This window comes from Schistocerca americana, chromosome 1 (assembly GCF_021461395.2).
Source record: "Schistocerca americana isolate TAMUIC-IGC-003095 chromosome 1, iqSchAmer2.1, whole genome shotgun sequence".
In the NCBI taxonomy this organism is placed as follows: Eukaryota; Metazoa; Arthropoda; class Insecta; order Orthoptera; family Acrididae; genus Schistocerca; species Schistocerca americana.
In genome coordinates this window covers 387,145,528-387,168,045 of record NC_060119.1, presented here as the reverse complement: position 1 = coordinate 387,168,045, position 22,518 = coordinate 387,145,528, and the positions used below count along the sequence as shown (strand labels likewise).

At 38.7% G+C, this 22,518-nt stretch overlaps 1 protein-coding gene across 1 annotated transcript in view; it reads left to right on the top strand.

Moving 5' to 3' along the window:
• Nucleotides 1–445: 445 nt before the first annotated feature.
• Nucleotides 446–22,518, top strand: part of LOC124601606 (splicing factor 3B subunit 2) — a 99,831-nt gene continuing 77,758 nt past the window's right edge. Inside the window, exons 1-4 of the mRNA XM_047136257.1 lie at nucleotides 446–762; nucleotides 6,823–6,918; nucleotides 18,666–18,842; nucleotides 20,041–20,368. Of these exons, the coding sequence (XP_046992213.1) occupies nucleotides 721–762; nucleotides 6,823–6,918; nucleotides 18,666–18,842; nucleotides 20,041–20,368 (643 nt within the window). The 5' untranslated portion in view covers nucleotides 446–720. The remainder of the gene's footprint in view (nucleotides 763–6,822; nucleotides 6,919–18,665; nucleotides 18,843–20,040; nucleotides 20,369–22,518) is intronic.

Genomic DNA, 22,518 nt, shown 5'->3' with positions numbered 1-22,518 from the left:
GACGCGCCATTTGTCACGCACTTCGCGGTGGTTTGCAGAGTACAGTTGAAGATGTATTTATTTTTTATTATATTTTATTTATTTATTTGTTAAGTATCCATTCATCAAATATTTGACATTGGATAGAGGTTACAATACCATATATCTTTGACCTTTGAAAGATCGATGAATAATTTTTTTAGTGATTTGTGATGACTTATTAACTGCGTATCATTATTTTCGGTGATAAAACATGTAAAACGTGTGAACAGTTTTGTTTACTAATTGCCCAGAAATTGTGAAGATACTGAAATTAAATGAATCTGGTTCTCATTCTTGTGTGGAGTAATTTTTGGTTTTCCGAACTGAATTTACTATAGATTAATTATTTCATCGCGTTGTCAGGCATTTCACACGCATCCACATTTCTATCACTGCTTCTTCCGGATGTATATTGTATAGTCTTTGATGATTGAATTGTTTGGGAAGGCTGATCGTATAATGTTGTTTGTAGAACAGACGCGTGAAATGTTTTGAAGTAGATCGTGATTTGTCTCTCAACGACAATTATTTTTATATTTAATTTGAGTGGTGTTATTTCTGTACGTGCTAAGGTTTGGAGAAATTTGTGAGTGCTTCAGTTTGTTGTGATACAGCTGAAAGGAGATGTTTATGTTGTTGCTGGGAGGTTGGCGGTAGTAACGAAATTGGCCTTTACGTAGTTGTGCTGTTCTTTCGAAGATGGATCAACAGAAGCAAGATGAATTGCTGCGGCTGCAGCAGGTATGTATTTATTTTACTGAGGTACAGTAATATTTACGAGCAAACGTAGTACCCGCCAGTGACAAGTGCAGACCAAGTAAAAATATAGGCCTCATCTGGCATCGTAGATGAAGTACAGATTTTAATTATTAGTGGTAGCGAATTAGTGACTTACATTCAGGCTAGAGTGTGATAATGGGCGCTCCTGGAATTGTAGCTCTTTGGTGTAACCCGACGACTCAGTTGAATGACTTGTTTGCAACCAGAAATTTAACTAAAAGTTCGGACTTGTAGGTTTGCCCAAGATGACTTCAACAGAAAGAAATGGAGAAAATAACTGCGTAGCTACTGATTAGTTGTTTACAAATGATAAACGACTTGTTTCGACATTTTATGTTATTCCTTGAATCATTGTTCTGTCACATATTTAGGATTTTAGCGGCATGCTTTTCTAAAGTTTTTTGCTGAGGATTACATTTGTTTGGTATTTACGAAATGTATTGCATACCGGTAAGCCATAGATTTTATATTTTTTATTCAGAAAGTTTGAATATGTGCAGCTGTTACTGAGATTTAGAACCTATGCAGTAAGTTAATTTTCCTGTTTTACCGTGCTAGTGTACTTTGTAGTGCTGGTAAATTTAACCAACCATAATTAACGGTTTTGCTTCAAATGTATAGCCTACGTAGACAGCTTTTGAATTTGCTGTCTCCTGACTCATAGATGTCTGTAAGGCCCATGCATTTTTAGCTAAGTTTAATTTTTCTCTTTTTAACAGTTCATTATGTGGCAGAGTAAATTAAATTACCCGAGCTCTAAGTAATAATCTCGATTACCAATGATATACTTAATTATAGGCCCAATTATTTTGTTGGGAGCAAAAATATCATTAGTCATATAGTTTAATTATGGTATGATTCTTATGTATCCCAAGCCAGTTCGGAATCCGACAGAACAGCTAAGATTTATTTATTTATTTTTAATTATAGAATGTAGGCCTATGGGAATCACCAAAGTCTATGTATGAGCTTGGATAAATTTGGATAATGAGCTAGAAAATCTCAACAAAAAATTACATAGACTGATAAATCACATATAATTCAGGACAATAAGGCTTAATCTGTATCAGTTCAGAGTGGGAGTGGGGGGTTACCTTCACTGTCGCGGATGTTATTGAATTCAGCGTTTGTTAAAATGAAGGACTAAGTGAGGAACATGTTTTTTTTTTTTTTTCACAAAAAAAATAAATTCTTTTCTGAAATACAGCCCTCCAAGGATGACACTGCACATACCATTTTGATGAGCCAATTTTGGAAAAAATTTAAAATGCTGCATCTCTGCAACAGTTCTAGATATTTTGTTGGTTTTTTCCTTCTTTTTTTTTTTTTTTTTAAAATTGGACGATAATTGCTTCACGAATACAAAGAAATCCTCCATTTGGACTTATCTGTCAAAGTTCCTTTACTATACTGCTCTGAACTTTTTTTAATAATTTATGGAAAAATGTTTTTCAGAAATGCCAAATCTATAAAATTTGGATTTGTTCATGTTGATTAGTACCATATAGTTCTAAATTCCCTGAAAAGGTGAGCTTCCGTTTTTTGGTTAACAGGTTTTATAAACAATTGAAATTTTTGTGATACATAACACCAGTTCCTATTGGTTCAACGGGAGCTGATCACCCTGCACCAAAGGAAGATACTGAAGCAGTGGAACACAGTTTTAGTTCGTTGACTGACTAATTTCAGTGCAAAAAAAGAGTGGCCATAAGTTGTATAAATTGAAACCTTTAAGTCTTTGGACCTTTCACATACATTTTGGAACCATTTAAAATGCTTGAAAAATGAGTCTTCCTACTCATCTTTCAAAACTAAAATTATGTTAAATAAGGCTAGGTTTTGGTTTTTATTAACTTGTTATGTGATAATGTGGTAATAAAACAGGTTTTATATATCGCAAAAAATTCAATTGTTTATAAAACCTGTTCAACCTAGAAGTGGAAGCTCTCCTTTTCAGAGAATTTGTTACTATATGGTACTAATCAACAGAAAAAAATCAAAAATTTATGGATTGGTAGTTTGAAAAAAAAAAAATTTCATAAATTATAATAAAAGTTCAGAACCCTGTAGTAAAAAAACTTTGACAGATAAGTTGAAATGGAGAATTTCTTTGTAATCATGAAGCAATTATCTCTCACATTAAAAAAAATTATTTCAAAAATTTGTGTCTTCAAAATAGTATGCACAGTGTCATTTTTTGGAGGGCTGTATCTCAGACCTTTTTTTTTTTAAGTAAACAAAAATATACTTGTTCTTGTGCCTTACTTAGTCCTTCATTTTAACATATGCTAAATTCAATAACATCCGAAACTATGAAGGTAAGATTTTTTCCTAGCCTGCCTGAACTGATATAGACTATGCCTAAAGAAAACAGTTAAACATTACTAATGGCAGTAGGAGAAATCTGTGCACAGGCGTCCCATTATAAACTGTAGCCAGAAAATAATAACACCTTCATTCTTAATCATACATACATACATAAGTGTTTCCAACATATGCGCATGGGTGGCCATTGTAAACTGTAGCCACCGGAAATACAGAAGCGCCTGATTCCACCCGTCACAGATATGGTGGAAATGACCATACATATGACTTCAATATGGCACCTATGACGTCATTACGTAAACATGACCACAAACACGAAAATACATTGAAAAACCAAGACACACACATTCCACAAAAAAACCTAATGAAACTATCGGGACAAGCATGGGAAATTGGGGGTGTTTTGGATGGGGACAAAGTGAATATATAAAAACTTAGACACACACCACCGTACCAAACCACACAAAATGACGAAAAAAACCAACAACACAAAACTCCCCAAATTCCACTAAACACAATCTCCCCTGGAATCGGACACTTCCCTTTACCTATATAGCTCAACAGCACTCCTGATCGCACAAATTGGAATCAAACACATCCCTTGACCTATATAGCTCAACAGCAGCTCCCGATCCCACAAATTGGAATTGAACACTTCCTTTGACCTATATCGCTCAGCAGCAACTCCAGATACCGGAACATCCACAGCCACAACCACACGTTGGAATCGAACACTTCCCTTGACGTATATAGGTCAACAGAAACTACAGATACCAAATCATAAAACCCAAAACTACAACCACGTCCACAATCTTCACTACCCCAAAAAGCACAACAAACCAACAAAATTGGAATTGAACACTTCCCTTGACCTGTTATCCTTACGACATCTCCACATACAGCCGTCCCTGGTCCGAGACGCCGGAACTTTAGTAAGCCTCACTTCTTCATGACATACTGAACACTTCACATCAATATCCAAAAATCCGAGTAGTTGAAGAAATTTCCCCCGTCATTGCCGACAACCGAAAACTGTCAGTCATATCCCTACCTACCAAAGACATAACAAAAGCAATATACCAAAATTCACACACAACAAACAGAAAAAAACTACAATAATGTCGAAATGACAAAACTAAAATCGTTAAAATATTCCGCTGAAAGCACAGTCCCGATACCACACACTTGCAATGCTAGCTATCACGCAAATGAACCCAATACACCACGTAACACACTACCCATAAACACACCACCAGAACCACCGACCACAACAATATGCCACCTATAAACACGCCACACATGCAAACTAAACCAAAAACATCACCTAACACACCGCCAGAGAGCACCACCAATCACATCAAAATGACACCTACAAACACGCAACTCTCACAAACTAAATTCCGCGCCGTCGTGACCTCACACACCACAACAGCCTCACGTCAGGTGTCAAAGCCGACGGGTGGGATTAGACACTTCGGTCGACCCTAGCCACCATTACCAAAATATTTTTCTAAATCTAAAAATGATATTAATGTATGTTTGCTTTTCTTAAATCTCTCTCTTAAGATAAGTTGTGTGACTAGAGTTGCTTTGTGTGTGTTCTTACATTCCTTCAAAAGCTAAATTTGATTTTTCTTTGGATTGACTCCTACCATATGTTCCAGCTTTCCAAAGATAACTTGTTTTGATATTATGCCACCAAGACTTATTAAAATGATGGTGTGGGAATACAACTGCCAGCATCCACTTTCTTTGGAATTGGGTGCTTTACCTGTCTTGTATGTCATGTATACCAAATAGGACACTTTTTTATCATCGGTTTTCCCAAGGATATAAATAATTCTGGGGGAATGTTATATATTCCAGATGCCTTATGTTGAATTTGTCAGTTTCTTCTGTTAGTGTTCCATTTCCTCATAATCTAGTCGCTCTTTTCTTTCCATATTACTGTCTTCCAGCTGCTTTCCATTATACATGGTGTATCATAATTAATAGTGAAAACAGGCAGTGATGGAAATGTAAAATAATATAAGTGAAAATGTTCCAGTAAACATGGGTCTGCAAATGAGCTGTTAGTGATATAATTGTGAATGTGTGTGACTTGGTGGCAGATGCACATCCTCAGACAGTGAAGAAGGCTGGTTGTCAGCTTGTGGAGTTGTAGTATTCTGGTGGATATCATCATCATTCTTACAATATATTTCTGTAATGTAACTCGTTATCTATATCTGGTGCTTCCTGAGACTGCTCTTTGAGTGGAATGGGTCCAGTACTTACATCTGCAGCTTTATCTCTCCATGGTTAGTTCCAGGCGTTCCCTCTGGGATCTGTGGCCACTGGACGTGCCCTCAAGCCAACAGTTGTCACCACCCAGGATAGAAGAATGGATTTCTGAAGACATTGGTCCACAGGACACACAACTTGTCAGCCCCACATTGTTTAGCAGGAGGAATAGAACATCTATGGTCAGTTTTCTGCAAGAATGTATACACGGCCAAAGAGATTCAGAAGGCATTTCAACCAGTCACTCTGCCACATCATAAAAAAAAAGGTGAAACAAGTGACATATCTGCCGTATGCAGAGTCTATTTCCATCGAAATCAGCACAGGGTTCTCAGGAAGCACAACATCAAGTGTGTTCTCTGTCCACCAAGCAAGATCAATGTGAAAGATGACGTAGGACTACAGAAATTTATCATATACCTACCCAATGTGGAATGTCATACATTGACCAATCATCTAGGACAGTAGACATCAGATGTAGAGAACATCAAAGGCTCACCTGTCTAAGACAGACAACGAAATCAACCATTGGCAGACACTGACTTGAACTCAATTGTTCCACAAACTGTGATGAAATGAGGGTTCTGGCACAGACCGTCAGACTGGGGCAGTGTTATAAGAGAATTAATAGAGATAAAGGTGATGGAAAATCACATGAACCATGAACACTGGGTACCAACGCTGTGGAGCCTGGGATCCTGCACTGGATTCCTGAAAATGCAATGGGGGCAACAGTAGCAGCAGCAGTATCATTCTATGACAACAAGAACTGAGCGTGTGGACATGGGAAACAAACATCAGACAGAGCACCAGCACAACGAGCTAAGATGGAATGCCTAAAATTGCGTCCAGTGGGTACAGACTGCAGAGGGAACACCTGGAACTGCTATGGACCAAAAATGGGATACCAGCACACCGACAGGCACACCAGACCGAAAACAGAACTCTCATGAATGCGTCCAGTGGGTATGGACCACAGAGGGAATGTCTGGAACTGACCATGAAGGGGGAAGGCCATGGGGTACCAATACTGGACCTGTTACTCTGAACAACAACATCATCATCAATATAATAATTGTCATTAATGCTAAAATTTACTGGGTATTTAGATAAGTAATATCAGTATATTACTTTTCTCAGTTACAAGCACAGCCACAGTACAACCATGACAAGATAGTCCAAGCATGATTATTAATTGTCATTTCTTTAATAATAATAATAACAATAATGTGCTGTGAAGCTATAAGGTTGAAGGACCCCTGTAATTATTACTGCTTCCTGGCCCAGTGCTTCCACTTTCTTTAAAAGTTAAACTTAAGAGCTACACTTAAGTATCTATCACATATATATTTTAATTAGAAGTAAAGTAAATAACGTATTGGTGTAATTTTGTATCATTGACTTGTTTTTCAGACTGCTCTCGCTGAGAAGCAACGAGAAGAACAGGAACTGTTTCGTCTGCAGCAGGAAGCACTTCTAGAGAAGCAGCGGGAAGAAGAAATGAGACAAGTAATTTTAAATATCTTCTTGATTGTGTAACACACCCACTCGCACCATAAATGACTATAAAACAAAATTTCCGTTTAAGTATACAAATTATTTGCATTATCCAAGTCACAATATTGTGGTTTTTGCAACATGATAATTGAATTGTGGAGAAGGAAGATGTTACATAAATACTTTGTTATGTACTTGTTTGAATTGGACATGTCAAAGATTGTTGGTCATATTATTTAAGCTTGCTGCAAAAGTAGTGAGGTGACTCTTGAGATTTTTTTATATCATTTGGCTGCACATACTTTGCGTATGAAAGGTACTGATCCATTTCATTTCCTGTTTTAAAGACAATTTATTCACACAAACCAAAATGAACTCGACAGCACTTCCACTCACTCCTTCCCTCCTTCCCTCCCTCCCTACTGGCTCACTCACTCCCTGTGGTTGCAGCTGCAATCCCCCTTATGATCTTGACAGTGTTTGGTACATATAGTGTTGTTATAATTATAAAAAAATGCGCAAAATTATTTAGGCTTGAAATTTGGTGCAGCAGAAAACATAAACATATTTTTCATAATTAGCTTAGGAAAAGATAGAGATTTTGAGGATTACATAATGCATGATGAAGTTGGGTGGATAAAAAAATCTGCTTACCAAATGGCAGCAGAACACACACATAAAGGCAATTGTAACTGGCAAACTTTCGGAGCCAGTGTGTGTGTTCTGTCACCGCTTGGTGAGTAGATTTTTTTCCTATCCAATTAAATAATTTTGTCAGAAATTAATTGTTTTGATTGTTTTTATCATTATAGTACGTGTTGAGTACCTTTAACAGTTAGTGTTTCAGCATGTATATTTTCATTAGAATTAAATTACTTTTTCACTTGTCTCAGCTGAGGTAATTCCATACATCACACTTAATTATTGTACGCAAAATTCAGTTGCCTATCTTGTATTTAAAACAAGTAATTAACACATATTTACTTCATGAACAATTTTTTTGTTGCCTTATCAGGCTTGAACAAAAATTCTGTTGAAGTGTTTTCAGTCTCAAATGTCTTTAAACAGTAGTTAGTGTAAGTTAGAGTCTAGACATGACCATAGATGCAGGATGTTGCAAAGTCTTTGCATCAAACATTTAGTGTGATAGGTTATATCACATCAAGGGGAACAAATTTTATTTGAGACAAAATGTTTGTCAGTGCTTCTCAGCGACACTAGGTGTCCTTTAGTATTTGCTGGTACAAGGACGATAAGATTTCACCAAACTGGCAGTCTTTCAACAGGTGTGGTGCATACTACCTACGCCAGTAAACTGAAAGTGATTGTCAACAAGAAAACCTTAAGAATGAGTTCCTCTAAGCAGAGAAAGATATTTTAGAAGGGAATTGATAACTTCAATTTTGGTGGGCCTATTTCTTTCATTCGGAACAGACTACTGTATTATAGGCAACATGCAGGCCATATGTAGGTTGCACAGTGTGCATGCTATGCTGTCTCTCAGGGGCATAACCAATACAAAAGGAAGCCTTGTGTAGTCAAGAAGTGTCACGGAACATTTTTTCTCTAACGAAAGTCGTTCCCCCTGACCTGTCCTATCGCTTCTACGCATTATATTCAAAAACTTTGAAACACCATGTGTGTTGTTGTTGTGGTCTTCAGTTCAGAGACTGGTTTGAGGCAGCTCTCCATGCTACTGTATCCTGTGCAAGCCTTATCATCTCCAAATAACTACTGCAACCTACATCCTTCTGAATCTGCTTAGTGTATTCACCTCTTGGTCTCCCTCTACAATTTTTACCCTCCACACTTCCCTCCAGTACTAAATTGGTGATCCCTTGATGCCTCAAAGTATCCTACCAACCGATCCCTTCTGCTAGTCAAGTTGTGACACAAATTCCTCTTCTGTTCAGTACCTTCTCATTAGTTATGTGATCTACCCATCTAATCTTCAGCATTCTTCTGTAGCACCACATTTCGAAAGCTTCTATTCTCTTCGTGTCTACACTGTTTATCGTCCATGTTTCACTTCCATAAATGGCTACACTCATACAAATACTCACAGGAAAGACTTCCTGACACTTAAATCTATATTCGATGTTAACAAACTTCTCTTCTTCAGAAACACTTTCCTTGCCATAGCCAGTCTACATTTTATATCCTCTCTACTTTGACCATCATCAATTATTTTGCTCCCCAAATAGCAAAAGTCATCTACGTCTAATTTCCTAATGTAATTCCCTCAGAACCACCTTCATTTTGCTCTTGTTAATGTTCATATTATATCCTCCCTTCAAGACACTGTCCATTCCATTCAACTGCCCTTCCAGGTTCTTTGCTGTCTCTGACAGAATTACAATGTCATCAGGAAAATTCAAAGTTTTTATTTCTTCTCCATGAATTTTAATTCCTACTTCAAATTTTTCTTTTGTTTCCTTCACTGCTTGCTCAATTTACAGATTGAATAACATTGGGGATGGGCTACAACCCTGTCTCACTCCCTTCTCAGTCACTGCTTCCCTTTCATGCTCCTCGACTCTTTTAACTGCCATTTGGTTTCTGTACAAATTGTAAGCAGCCTTTGTAATTTTGTATTTTACACCTGCCACTTTCAGAATTTGAAAGAGCGTGTTCTAGTCAACATTTCAAAAGCCTTTTTTTTTTCTAAATATACAAATGCTAGAAATACAGGTTTGCCTTTCATTAATCTATCTTCTAAGATAACTCATATGGTCAGTATTGCCTTGTGTGTTTTAACATTTCTACGGAATCCAAACTGATCTTTTCTGAGACCAGCTTCTACCAATTTTTACATTCGTCTGTAAAGAATTCGTATTGGTATTTTGCAGCCATGACTTATTAAACTGGTAATTCGGTAATTTTCTCATCTGTCGACACCAGCTTTCTTTGGGATTGGAATTATTATATTCTTGAAGTGTGAGGCTCTTTCACCTGTCTCACACATCTTGCTCACCAGATGATGGAGTTTAGTCATGGCTGGCTCTCCCAAGACTATCAGTAGTTCTAATGGAATGTTGTTTACTCCCGGGGCCTTTTTTAAACTCAGGTCTTTCAGTGCTGTGTCAAGTTCTTCACGCAGTATCATATCTCCCATTTCATCTTCATCCATGTCCTCTTCCATTTCCATAATATTGCCCTCAAGTACATCGCCCTTGCATAGACCCTCTATATATTCCTTCCACTTTTCTGCTTTCTCTTCCTGGTTTCCCATCTGTGCTCTTGATTTTCATACAGGCGGTTCTCTTTTCTCCAAAGGTCTCTTGAATTTTCCTGTAGGCAGTATCTATATTATCGCTAGTGAAATATGCCTTTACAGCCTCACATTTGTCCTCTAGCCATCCTTCCGTAGCCATTCTGCACTTCCTGTCGATCTTCTTTTTGAGTCATTTGCATTTGTTTTTGCCTGCTTCAGTTATCGAATTTTTATATTTTCTCCTTTCATCAATTAAATTCAATAGCTCTTCTGCTACCCAAGGACTTCTGTTAGCCCTCTTCTTTTTGCCTACTTGATCCTCTGCTGCCTTCATTATTTCCGTCTCTCAAAGCTACTACTGTATTTCTTTTCCCTGTTCTTATCAACCATTCTTTAATGCTCTCTCTGAAACTTTCTACAACCCCTGGTTCTTTCAGTTTATCCAGGTCCCATCTCCTTAAATTCCTGCCCTTTTCCGGTTCCTTCAGTTTTAATTTACAGCGAATAACCAGTTATGGTCAGAGTCTGCATCTACCCCTGTAAATGTCTTACAATTTAAAATCTGGTTTCTAATTCTCTGTGTTACCATTACATAATCAATCTGAAACCTTCCAGTGTCTCCAGGCCTCTTCCATGTATACAACCTTCTTTCATGATTCTTAAACCAAGTGTTACCTATGATTAAATTATGCTCTGTTCAAAATTCTACCAGGCGGCTTCCTCTTTCATTCCTTATCCCCAGTTCATATTCACTTACTACTTTTCCTTCTCTTCCTTTTCCTACAATCAAATTCTAGTCCCCCACGACTATTAGATTTTTGTCACCCTTAACTACCTGAATAATTTCTTTTATCGCATCACACATGTCTTCAATCTCTTCATCATCCGCAGAGCTATTTGGCATGTAAACTTGCACTACTGTGGTAGGTGTGGGGTTCATGTATATCTTGGCTATAATAATACGTGCTCTATGCTGTTCGTAGTAGCATTTCCACATTCCTATTTTTTATTCATTATTAAACCTACTCCTGCATTACCCTTACTTGATTTTGTATTTATAACCCTTTATTCATCTGCCAGCGAACTTCACTAATTCCCACTATATCTAAATTTAACCTATCCATTTCCCTGTTTAAATTTTCGATCCCACCTGCCCAATCAAGGATCCCTAGAACGCCATTTTACTCGTGATGACGCCATCATCATTTAATCATACAGTAAAGCTGCGTGCCCTCGGGGAAAAATTATGGCTGTAATTTCCCCCTTGTTTTCAGCCATTCACAGGACCAACACAGCAAAGCCGTTTTGGTTAATGTTACAAGGCCAGATCAGTCAGTCATCCAGACTGTTGCCCCTGCAACTACTGAAAATGCTGCTGCCCCTCTTCAGGAACCAAACGTTTATATAATCACATAATGTAATTACAGTGTGCCATGGTGTTCAGTAATCAGATGTATTGTATATTCAAGTAATTGAACCTCGGTTTGTTGCATTCAGTAGGAATGTTACAGTCAAGTCGCCAGACCTGTACCGAGCGAGGTGGCGCAGTGGTTAGCACACTGGACTCGCATTCGGGAGGACGACGGTTCAATCCCGTCTTCGGCCATCCTGATTTAGGTTTTCCGTGATTTCCCTAAATCGTTTCAGGCAAATGCCGGGATGGTTCCTTTGAAAGGGCACGGCCGATTTCCTTCCCAATCCTTCCCTAACCCGAGCTTGCGCTCCGTCTCTAATGACCTCGTTGTCGACGGGACGTTAAACACTAAGCACCACCACCACCCAGACCTGTATTTTAAATAGAAGATGCAGAGCCAGGAGTATCTATAATGAAACAGCTGTATGAATGAGCAAACTGTTGTTGTACTGTGAAGAAACCAATGGGTGAATCACATGTAACAGTAAAAAAAGACAAGAATTGTGTTGCAGTGGAGCTTTGATAGCATTGTTTCTGCAACATTTGTATCATGTCAGTGACAAATGTGGTTCAAATACTTTCTTTATATATGTTCTTAATTAATACTTTATTTACGTGTGTTCATAGGACAATTACATTGCAGTTTGTGAACAACCTTGGCAAGTCTTCAGTGTGTCTAGTTGTTGAGGGTTCCATTGTTAGAATTTTGAATTGGATCCCATGCTGTATTCGTATTCTCAAGAGAGTGGAGTATTGAAGAACTGCTGAAGCCTGTGTTAACAGTATCCAGTATCTTCTGTGCCCCTTGTAGTCTGCCGGTTGTTTGTAAAGCAACTGATTAAAGCTGTGCTGCCATTTAGTGTTTACCTAAGAGATCTATCCAGTATCCTGACAGATGTGTAGTGAATTGTGTCCCATGCGTTGCAAGTATGTTGCCATGCTATGTTCATTATTGTCGACAGAAAAATTGAAATTGTATGCAGAAGTATCAGTTTATGCTTAATTTTTGTCACTGTTGTGTCCATACTGTGATTGGCATTTTCATCATCATCATTGGTATTTTGTCATTTATGGTCATGGAAAATTAAATGTTTATTAAGTACTTCCTTACACACATTACCAACATGTTTGATTTCTTTTCTTATTAAATTCACACACAGCTTCATGAGGTAGCCAGAATTTACTTTCACTAGGCATATCCTAAAGTTTAGCAAGTAGAGACTTACAAAAAGAGTACCTGTACTCACAGTTTTGCAACTATAGGTTCCTCCTTCAGGGAAGAGAATAGGAAATGATTCAGAGAGATAAAGACAGAGGTGCCAAATTGAAGGAAAAAGCATCGGAGAGATTAGGAGATAAAAGACAGTACATACTAAATAATGTGGCAGTGTGGCAGCTGCACAAGATGATACACAAGAGGTTATGACTGAAAAGTAAAGGTGGATCTGGTAAAAGATGAGGAAGTGGTTAATGAAAAGAATGATAAAGAGAAGTCACCATGGGGATGAGGGCAGGAAAGTAATTAACAACTGATACAAAGATTCTGAGGAAGCTAAGGAAGGAAGGGGAAGGTGTAGAGGCTAGATTAGTTTCCATTTTGACCAAGAGAAAGGCAGAATGTGGAGTGTATCTTCAAAAGCAAGTTCCCATCTCTGGAATTTGCGGAACGTCATCCCTAAGAAGAAAAATATTGCTTGTCAGTTGCTGGGCAGTGAAAAAACAGTCACTTTGCCATTCAGTTATATTTCATTTTTAGCCAAGATTAGTGCTGGTACAGATTCTGAGACATCAAATGTGCTACTAATGGCTTATAAGACAAGCTTTCATTATAAGTGAAATGAAATGTTAAGAAATTTGTTGTTGCTGCTCATCTAAGTTTTGTAGGGAGTACGACACTGTTTTCATTGTGGCCCACGTCAAGGAAATTGAGCTTCATTTTCTGCTTACTTCAGTTCAATAATGCTGAGCAGAGCTTTCTTTTACCACTTTTTTCCTCAACCTTTGACAGCAATGAAGAAAAAGCGTGCATGCAGTATGTGGACTACCAAAATTGTGGCATCCTACAAGCGTTGTAATTGTGAAATGCATCATTACACATTTTGTTTACAAAACAAAAATAGATGAGCTGGAGATGCAACCAGATAACATAATACCCCACAAAGCGGACTGAATACTTTACAATTTATGCCCAGAAATGGGGAGGGAATGTAGTAATAGTGTAAACTTGAGTATTCTTAAAAATGGGGTGCTGTCATTTGCTACATGTCTGTGTTAGCTTTCAGTCAAAGTCTTCAACAGAAAAGGAAGCACACAACATTTCTGAAGGAGACTGTGACTGAAAACTAATGCACGAGTGTCCTTCAGTTGTGCCTGTCAGCAATTTAACATGTCATCTTCATGGTAAGCAGCAATCTAGCTTTTCCTCACATTGCTTGTATTCCAACCTAGCATTTCCATTGTTTGTATTATATTTCCTACTTTCTCACCTGCAAAGTATCACTCCTTTAGTCATGAATCACCACGAGAGTAAATCGTTTGTTTGTGGGCCACTCTAGTGATGTGCATTGGTGTTTTAACAGTTGTGTTAGTGCAAATCCGTGTCTAAAAGGCAATAATACTCATTTTCATCATTTCATTTACAAATTATTTCCGGTTAAATTTTAGTAGTAGGCTGGATAGAGAGCATGCATGCTGAGTGTGGGTGCAGGAAGACCTGGCTGCAGTTTGTGAACAGCTGAAGGTGCTGTTGACTGTGGTTAACCGTCCAAAGGTGCTGCCTCAGGGTACAGCAGCAGTGGAGAAACTAGTGCATCACGTGGGACATCTAAGGGGTCGCTTGGTTTGCCCACAGGCTGTGCTACCAGGGACCTGTGAATGAAGGGCAATAAGCATATTTCATATTCCTAGGTTTCCAGTATGCGCCAACTGGCGGAGCTACACTCGCCACAGAGTAACTGGTAGGTTGTAATATGTTTGCGTCATGCGATGTGGAGGATGGATGCCAGGAATGGCCATTTGGCCTCACCCATTCACCTTATGAGTGGAAAATTGGCTGCTCTCAATTTGGTTTTATCGAAAGTACTCTTCAGCAGTGGCCCCTTTTTTAGCTGGCATTTAATGTGAATCTTTCGTCAAGTACAAAGGCCTAAGTGACTAGAAAAAGTACAGGTGACTGCTATATATAATAAGGATCAAAGAATGGACTCATAATATTAAAGTTTAAGATCTTTACACATTGGTTTAGTGCAGAATTGTTGAGGATATTCTAAATCTAAATGTAATACATTTTCTTGAGACAGAAAAGCATCAATGCGCAAATTGGCACTGATCTAGAAAGCATTGCTCGTGCAAAATTCAGCCTGTCCTTTTCTCACATGATGTCCTATAAACCACGGATGGAGGGCAAGAGGCAGATTCCATATCCTTAGAGTTCCAGGGGGAGGGGGGGGGGGGGGTGTGACTATGTTCACCGAAGTGTGAATGACAGGTTGTAAAGTGTAAGTGTGAGTGACAGGTTGTAAAGTGTTGCGTCATTTGACTGTGGGCAATGGCTGTTTGGCCTCACCCATTCACCCTGTGACTTGGCCGATGGCTACTCCTTCAGCAGGGTTTGATAAGGTCCCTTGGGGATGGATTCACTAGTTGTGGAGTCCCTTTAGGGAAATAATGTCCAGGACCGGTAAGAAGTCCAATGTGTCTGTCAGAGATGCCAGCTAGAGAGAGAGGATCCAGGATGTGAGGATGGCCCTTCCTGCACCTATTTATGACACAGGGTGCAGGGTATCTTCAAGTTGTGTCTCATGTTGGCACCAATGACACCTATTGTTTACATTCTGAGGCCATCTTTAGTTTGTGCAGGCACTTGGCAGAAGTGGCGATGCTGGGAGAATTGTAGGATTCTCCGTGATAGGTCAGGAATGCACTATGCGTAGGAAGAAGCTGCTTGGGTTGTAGAGTACTTGTGGAGTGCATTACATGGGGGTCTTTTAGCCTAAATGATAGTCTGTTTGCTTTGGGCTATTTTGGACAATACTTCATCAGTGTGCTTCAGTGACATTACAGTGTCCTGCCTTTGTAATAACCAAGCTTACACCTTATCTTTCGGACAGATACTGTGTGGATACATTATTGTCTGTGTGATGCAGGTGTGTCCCTCTCCTTAGTCCTCAACATAAAAGAAATGGTACAGGTCATTCTTTCCATGGGTTCACCTGACGAAGGATTAGACGACCCTTCTCTGGGTTTGTCTATGTTGCCCCTCTCTCTCATCAGTGTAAAGTCCGGCCCCGGTAGCTGAGTGGTCAGCGTGACGGAATGTCAAGCCTAAGGTCCCGGGTTCGATACCCGGCTGGGTCGGAGATTTTCTCCGCTCAGGGACTGGGTGTTGTGTTGTCCTAATCATCATCATTTCATCCCCATCGACGCGCAGGTCGTCGAAGTGGCGTCAAATCGAAAGACCTGCACCAGGCGAACGGTCTACCCGACGGGGGGCCTTAGCCACACGACATTTCATTTCATCAGTGTAAGGAAATGATAGATTGCTACTTAACCATAAAGATGACACGTTAAGTTGCAGACAAGCAGAATTACAAGACACTCACACATTAGTTTTCAGGCACAGCCTGTGTCAGAAAAAGAAGGGGAGAGAGGAATGCTGTCTGGCAACGTGTGCAGGGACTAGACTGCCAACAGGTGCAGTGTTGGGTGGATGAGCAACGGGAAGTGGGGAGGGGGGAATGGAACAAAACAGGAGAAGAACAGACAAAGATGGGTGGCTGTGTTGGCAGGGGGCAGCACACACAGGAGTGGTAGATGAAAACAGAGAAGAGGTGATAGTATAGAGGGGATGGAAACTGTTGGGTAGAGGGTATGGGGACAGTATGTTGCCATAAGTTGAGGCCGGAATGATTTTGGGAGCAGAGTATGTGTTGTTATGACAACTCCCATCTGCACAGTTGAGAAAAGCTGGTGTTGGGAGGGAGACTCCAGATGACTTCTTCTCTCTCATATCTACATAAAATTTGATACACACCATCACAATAATTTGAAAATGTAATCACAGCTTTTAGCTCTTACCTTTATTTCTTCCAGCGACAAAAGTTTTTCCATATCCTATGGACTTTACCCAGCCGTTACAAATATGAGTTCCCTAACTCCTCCTGTAATAAACTTTTTCAGTGCCATTACTTGTATACTGTGTGTCTCTCCTAAGAGGCATCAGGTGCATTTTCTCTGGTTTTCTGCATAAATTTGCAATTTTGTTTTTGCGTTGTATAGCTGGAGTCGACCTAAATAAATAGTGCTCATCCCGTCTTTCAAGCAATGCCCACTGATGACAGAAAGCACTTGTTTGTTTCCCATTACGAACAAAATAATTTTTAAAACAGAATTTTACGTGCTCATTTGATAAAGTGCTCCCAGATTGGTCTAGAGTGATATTTGGTTCATCAATACTTATTAACAGGCACAGTAAAACTTATAGAGAAACCAATACTCCAGTAGCGAGATAGTGCCCTGACCTATGCTGACTGCAAGCTCCACACTTGCAGCACTACCAAGTCACTGCTGAATTGCTGTTACTGTTCCTGCTAATACATATCGATGAAACAAATATTGCACGATACTAATCTGGGACTGCTCTAAGGAGTGGGCATATAAAATTCTGCTGTAAAAATAATTTTGTTTGTGATGGGAAACAAACTTTATCCATCGGCAAAGGGCTTCACATGATAGGTGTGTTGAGAACTGTGAATTTGGGTTAAGTCTAGTTGTACAACGCAAAAATGAAATTGTAAATAATACCAGAGATAATGCGCCAATATCTTTTAAGAGAGACATCTTGCATGTCTTTGTACTACTTAAATATTTGATACCGATCCTGCTCTCTCATATACTCATTTTCAATAGCTATTTGCTAAGAACCTATTTATTGTTACTAGATTATATTATTTTCTTTATTATTAGTGTGGTTATAACCTGTGCACTTAAAAAACAGGCAAAAACATGATATGGATAATTCTGATGTCATGTATTGGTCATCTTTTTTGCTTTTATGCACACTCATACTTGCTGCATATATTGCATCATAGATTCCCAAATCCTGTTGAGAATACTTGCAAGTTTGCCTTTAATCTTTCTTTAACCTCTCTAATAATTACAGGATGCACTACCTTTTCTTCATAACTCTAAAATTCTCCCACTTAACATTAAAGGGCCTAATATATCATGAACTATTGCAGTTTTCTAATATTTATGCAAATCTTTTATGCTATAGTGCACTCTTGTTCAATTGATTTTGCTAACACATGCATCATACTACAAGATAAACTATCTTCATGGGTACTTTGTGACAAAAAATGTTGTTTGTGTATATTTCTGTGCTGTTGGAAGTACGTATGCACGTAGTGTAGTACTGTTGTGCTTACTGACTCTTGGTATCTGATTTCTCCTAGAAAAGATATATAAAACTATCCATTTTGTAGAATAGCGAAAAGGGCAGAAAATTCCACTATTCTCTATCATTGTCATTGACCGTACCAAAATAATAATATTATCTTCACAGTAATTGGCACTGTTCATGTTTTACTGAAGAAAATTGTTAAAGTGCATGAAGAACAATAGAAACAGAAATATCCTTCAGAATCTTGTAGCCTATAATTTCTTTTTTGAACTGAATTGCTTCTTTGTGTAGCACCTGACAACACACATGTTTAAGAGATTCTGTGAATGTGATTGATCAATGGGATATGCAACAAATTACTTGGCAGTTAATTAGCTACCTCACAATCTAAATTTGATTTTATTAGAACTATTTTGTGGGCTGTCACCTTAGTTTGTTTTCAGGAATCTGTTAGACATTTAGAACATTGTAGCTTGCTTTCTGGGTGAATATTGGTTTCTTTCTTTTTTTGTTATTTGACTGCTAGAAAATAGGAACTAGCACCATAACTTCACAATTGTAAGTAGTATGACTGTTTCTGATTGCACCAAATGCTCCATGAAGTATGAAATTTAATCTTTTAACACCATTTGATTCAATTTGTTTGTTTAATGGTGGCAGCTTGCTTCCAGTTTCATATTACATGCAACGTTATTTTATCCTTGATTGTTGCACTTTGATATTGATTTCAGAGGATGACAGTTCCTCCACCAGTAACAGTGCCCAGTTCTGTTGCAATGGGTGGACAGACATCTCCAGTTGTGCCTCCTGGTATGGAATTAGCAACTGTACCCCCAGTGAGCATGCCATCAGCACCTCCAAGGATGGTGCAGGCACCAATTTCCATGCCCCCACCTCCAGGCATTGAGGTATGCGGAGAAATTTTAAATATTTTCTATTCAAGAGCTCTTTCTTTCTGTCAAAAAGTGATTAATGCATGCTATTGTTCTAAGTGATGTATGTCTATATTCATGTTACACTGTTCAGTCAGCACAGTAATCTTTTTCATTTGTAAATAAAGTGATATTGGTGATGGAGTCTTTGAAATGATGACTGTTTCACAGCCAACACATAATAATCATAAATAGAGCCAGTCTTAAAATTCACCTTCAGTTAATGTTGATTCTATGAAATTATGGTTGTTTCAGTAGTTTTCTTGTGTGACTTCTAGGCAACCAAGGAGTTCTCCTACTATTGCAGATGAAATATGGTTAAATGTTTTTTGCAGTCTTAACAGTAAATATTGCACATTAAACACCACCTTACACATTAGTAGATTCCTTGATATCTGTGTCAATTGTAATTACAGAACCATCCTAGGTGATAATGTTCTTACAATAAATGATATGATTTAATTTCAAGTAAAACCTGAAAAACATTAGTACTGTAGTGAAATTTTCGTAAAATGTTGTTATGAGTATTTTGTGACATACAGGGGGTCATACTGTTGGGACTCCAGGGTCATGATGAGTGCAGTGTCGTATTGCACCATTCAGAGAAAACTGCAGCAGGTCATTTGCCGCAAACAACAGGACCTCCTGACAAAGCAAATGATTCTTCTGGAGGAAAATGCCTGCTCACACACATAAAGACAAATGCACAAGCTGCTACAAACATTTCATTGGGAATACTGCAGCCCCGATTTAGCCCCCCAGTGACTTTTCTCTGTTCAGGCCCCTAAAATCTCATTCAATCAGCTAATATTTTGAGCACGATAATGCTGTAACCGAAGAGGTGACATGTTGGCTATGACAACAATCAAAAGATTTCGTCAGTGCCAGCTGTCGAGGACCTGTAAAAGATAAGTATCTGGATGTACAGCTTGAATATGTAGGACAGTGAAATAAATTTTGAGAAGTTACGTTGATTATTATTGTCTCCATCTCATTTTGCCATTTATTTATTGTATAATTCAGTGTTTCGAGGCATAATTGGTGAATTATGAATCAGTAGCCATTAAATGCCATCTTTGTTATTGGTATCTCACTTCTTGCCCTTCAATAGCTTATTGTTCATGGTTTGTCTGCTAACTTCCTAGGATATTTTTTTTCTTTTTAAATTTAACAGCCTATAGGTGTGGGACCACCAGGCATAGGGCCCCCTGGTGTTGGGCCCCCGGGTGTTGGCCCTCCAGGGGTTGCACCCCCAGGGGTTGCACCGCCGGGAGTTGCACCGCCGGGAGTTGGGCCCCTAGGTGTTGGTCCCCCAGGAGTTGGGCCTCCAGGAGTTGATCCTGATGAGGATTCATCGGACAGAAAGTTGCCATCTCTTCTAACTCTGCACGTGGAACCGCCTTCTGAAGTAAAGGAAGTGAAATTGCCAATGGCTTTGGAACAGGCACTTGCATTTAAAACCGAGCGTGCAAAACAAGTAGGAGTGGAACCGGATGAAATGCGTAAGTACTATGTATTGTTCAATAGTTTCCTTTTTAATAAATAAAAGTACTACAATCATTCTGCATGTTCAAAAGAATGATTGTTTTTCTATTTACTCTATCATTCCAAGGAGAAACAGTTAGTCATGCACATTTTGTAAATAATTTGTACAAATGTAAGTTTTAGCTGTCATATCAAGATGGCTGTGAGAGCTTTATGTACAATACAGGTAACAGTTCAGCTTTGTTATCCTTGGAGTACAGCAAGACTATTTCCTCAAAATAAATCTTAGCAATAGCAGAGTTATACTGTAACTTTTTTATTTTTATTATTTTTATTTATTTATTTGAAGTTCAGCTCTCATACATGCAATAGGTTTTTAGTGCTTCGTAGTAATGTGAGAGAGATTCAGCAGAGGCAGATTATGACAGCAGGCATTTGATTGTCCAGTAAGAAACAAAATTCTGAATTATGTTGCTTAAAGTGTGGATTCTTTTGAATCAAAGTTATAGTAGGTTCATACTCTCTGTGCAAAAGATAAGCAGTCATTAGGTATGCCACTGATTAACACCAGAATATAGTGTTGGTCTGTAGACATGCTAGATATGTGGACTATGTTTTAACCTTAGATTCTAAAGATGTAAGATGTACATTCTTCTCTTCCACTTTATTAAGTTGCATTTACAACATGTGTTTATATTTGTAAGGGTTGGAACTATAATAGTAGAAACTATTTATTTGTGTGAGGCATTCAGTAAATAATGCAACACATTTTCTTGTTTGTGCCCAGTGACTCAAACAATGTTGAAACAAATTGACTTACTTGACTTAATTCCTTTGGCCCCTATGGGGGCGTAGGGCATCCAGGAGAACTCGCCATCCGTCTTTGTCTTTGGCCATTTGCCTCAATTCCGCCCAGGTCTTGCCAACTCTTTTTGCTTCCCCTTCCACTGTCCTCTTCCATGTGCTCCTGGGTCTTCTCTTCCTTGTTTCCTGGAGACTCCATTCCGATGTTTTTTTCTCAATGGCTCCATCTGGTTTTCTCAAAGTGTGCCCCAACCACTCCCACTTTCTTTCTTGTATCTGGTCTTCTATAGGTATCTGGTTTGTTATTCGCCAGATTTCCTCGTTACATATTTTTTCTGACCACCATATATTCATGATGCTACGGAGACATCTATTTATGAAGCTTTGTAACTGGAATGTTATCTTTTTATCCATTTTCCAGCTTTCACTGGTGTACAGGAGGACAGCCTTCACATTTATATTAAAAATACAGATTTTTGTTGTGTATCTGATACTTCTATTTTTCCATATTGAATACAATTGTATGAAGTCAGCATTTGCCTTTTTAATGCGGTTTTTCACGTCATCTCCAGCTCCACCATCTTCCATCACTATACTACCCAGATACAGGAATGAGTTGAGAGTCTTCACCCGCTGCTCCCCTGTTAACAGTGGCACCTCCATTTTCCTTGAATTTACTCTCATTTCCTTTGTTTTGCCTATATTTATCTTGAGGCCAACAGTCTCTGCTTCTTCTTTCAATGAGTTTAATTTAGCTTACATATCAGTCAGCCTCTGAGCTAATAAAACTGTATCATCTGCAAAATTAAAATCCTCCAGACATTCATGGATCCCCCATTGGATTCCTCGTCTCCTACTTGCTGTAACTCTTCTCATAACTGAGTCTAGAACAAGTTGAAAAAGTGTTGGTGATAAAAGGCAGCCGTGCTGGACTCCATTTATTACTTTGATGGGCTCTGTCATATTTCCCTTGTGAAGTATGCAACATTTGTAGCCATCATATAGATATTTCATGATGTTTAAGATGTTCTGTGGTAACCATACTTCTGAAACACCTGCCAGAGCTCCTTCTGTTTCACGGAATTGAAGGCCTTTTGAAAATCAATGAATGCCAGGTACATGGTTGCTTGGAATTCTTTGCTTTGCTCTAAAATGATCCTAAGAGTGTTAATAAGATCAACACAATTGCATTGTGCCCTAAAACCAGCCTCTTCTTTACGCAGTTGATTTTCAAGAGACTTTGTAATTCTGTGTAAAATAGTGTTGGTGAGGCACTGACAACAAAGCAATACTAAGCCAGTTGTTACAGTCTGACAGATTTCTCTTATTTGGGAGCTTTACCACCAAACCATTTTCCCACTCC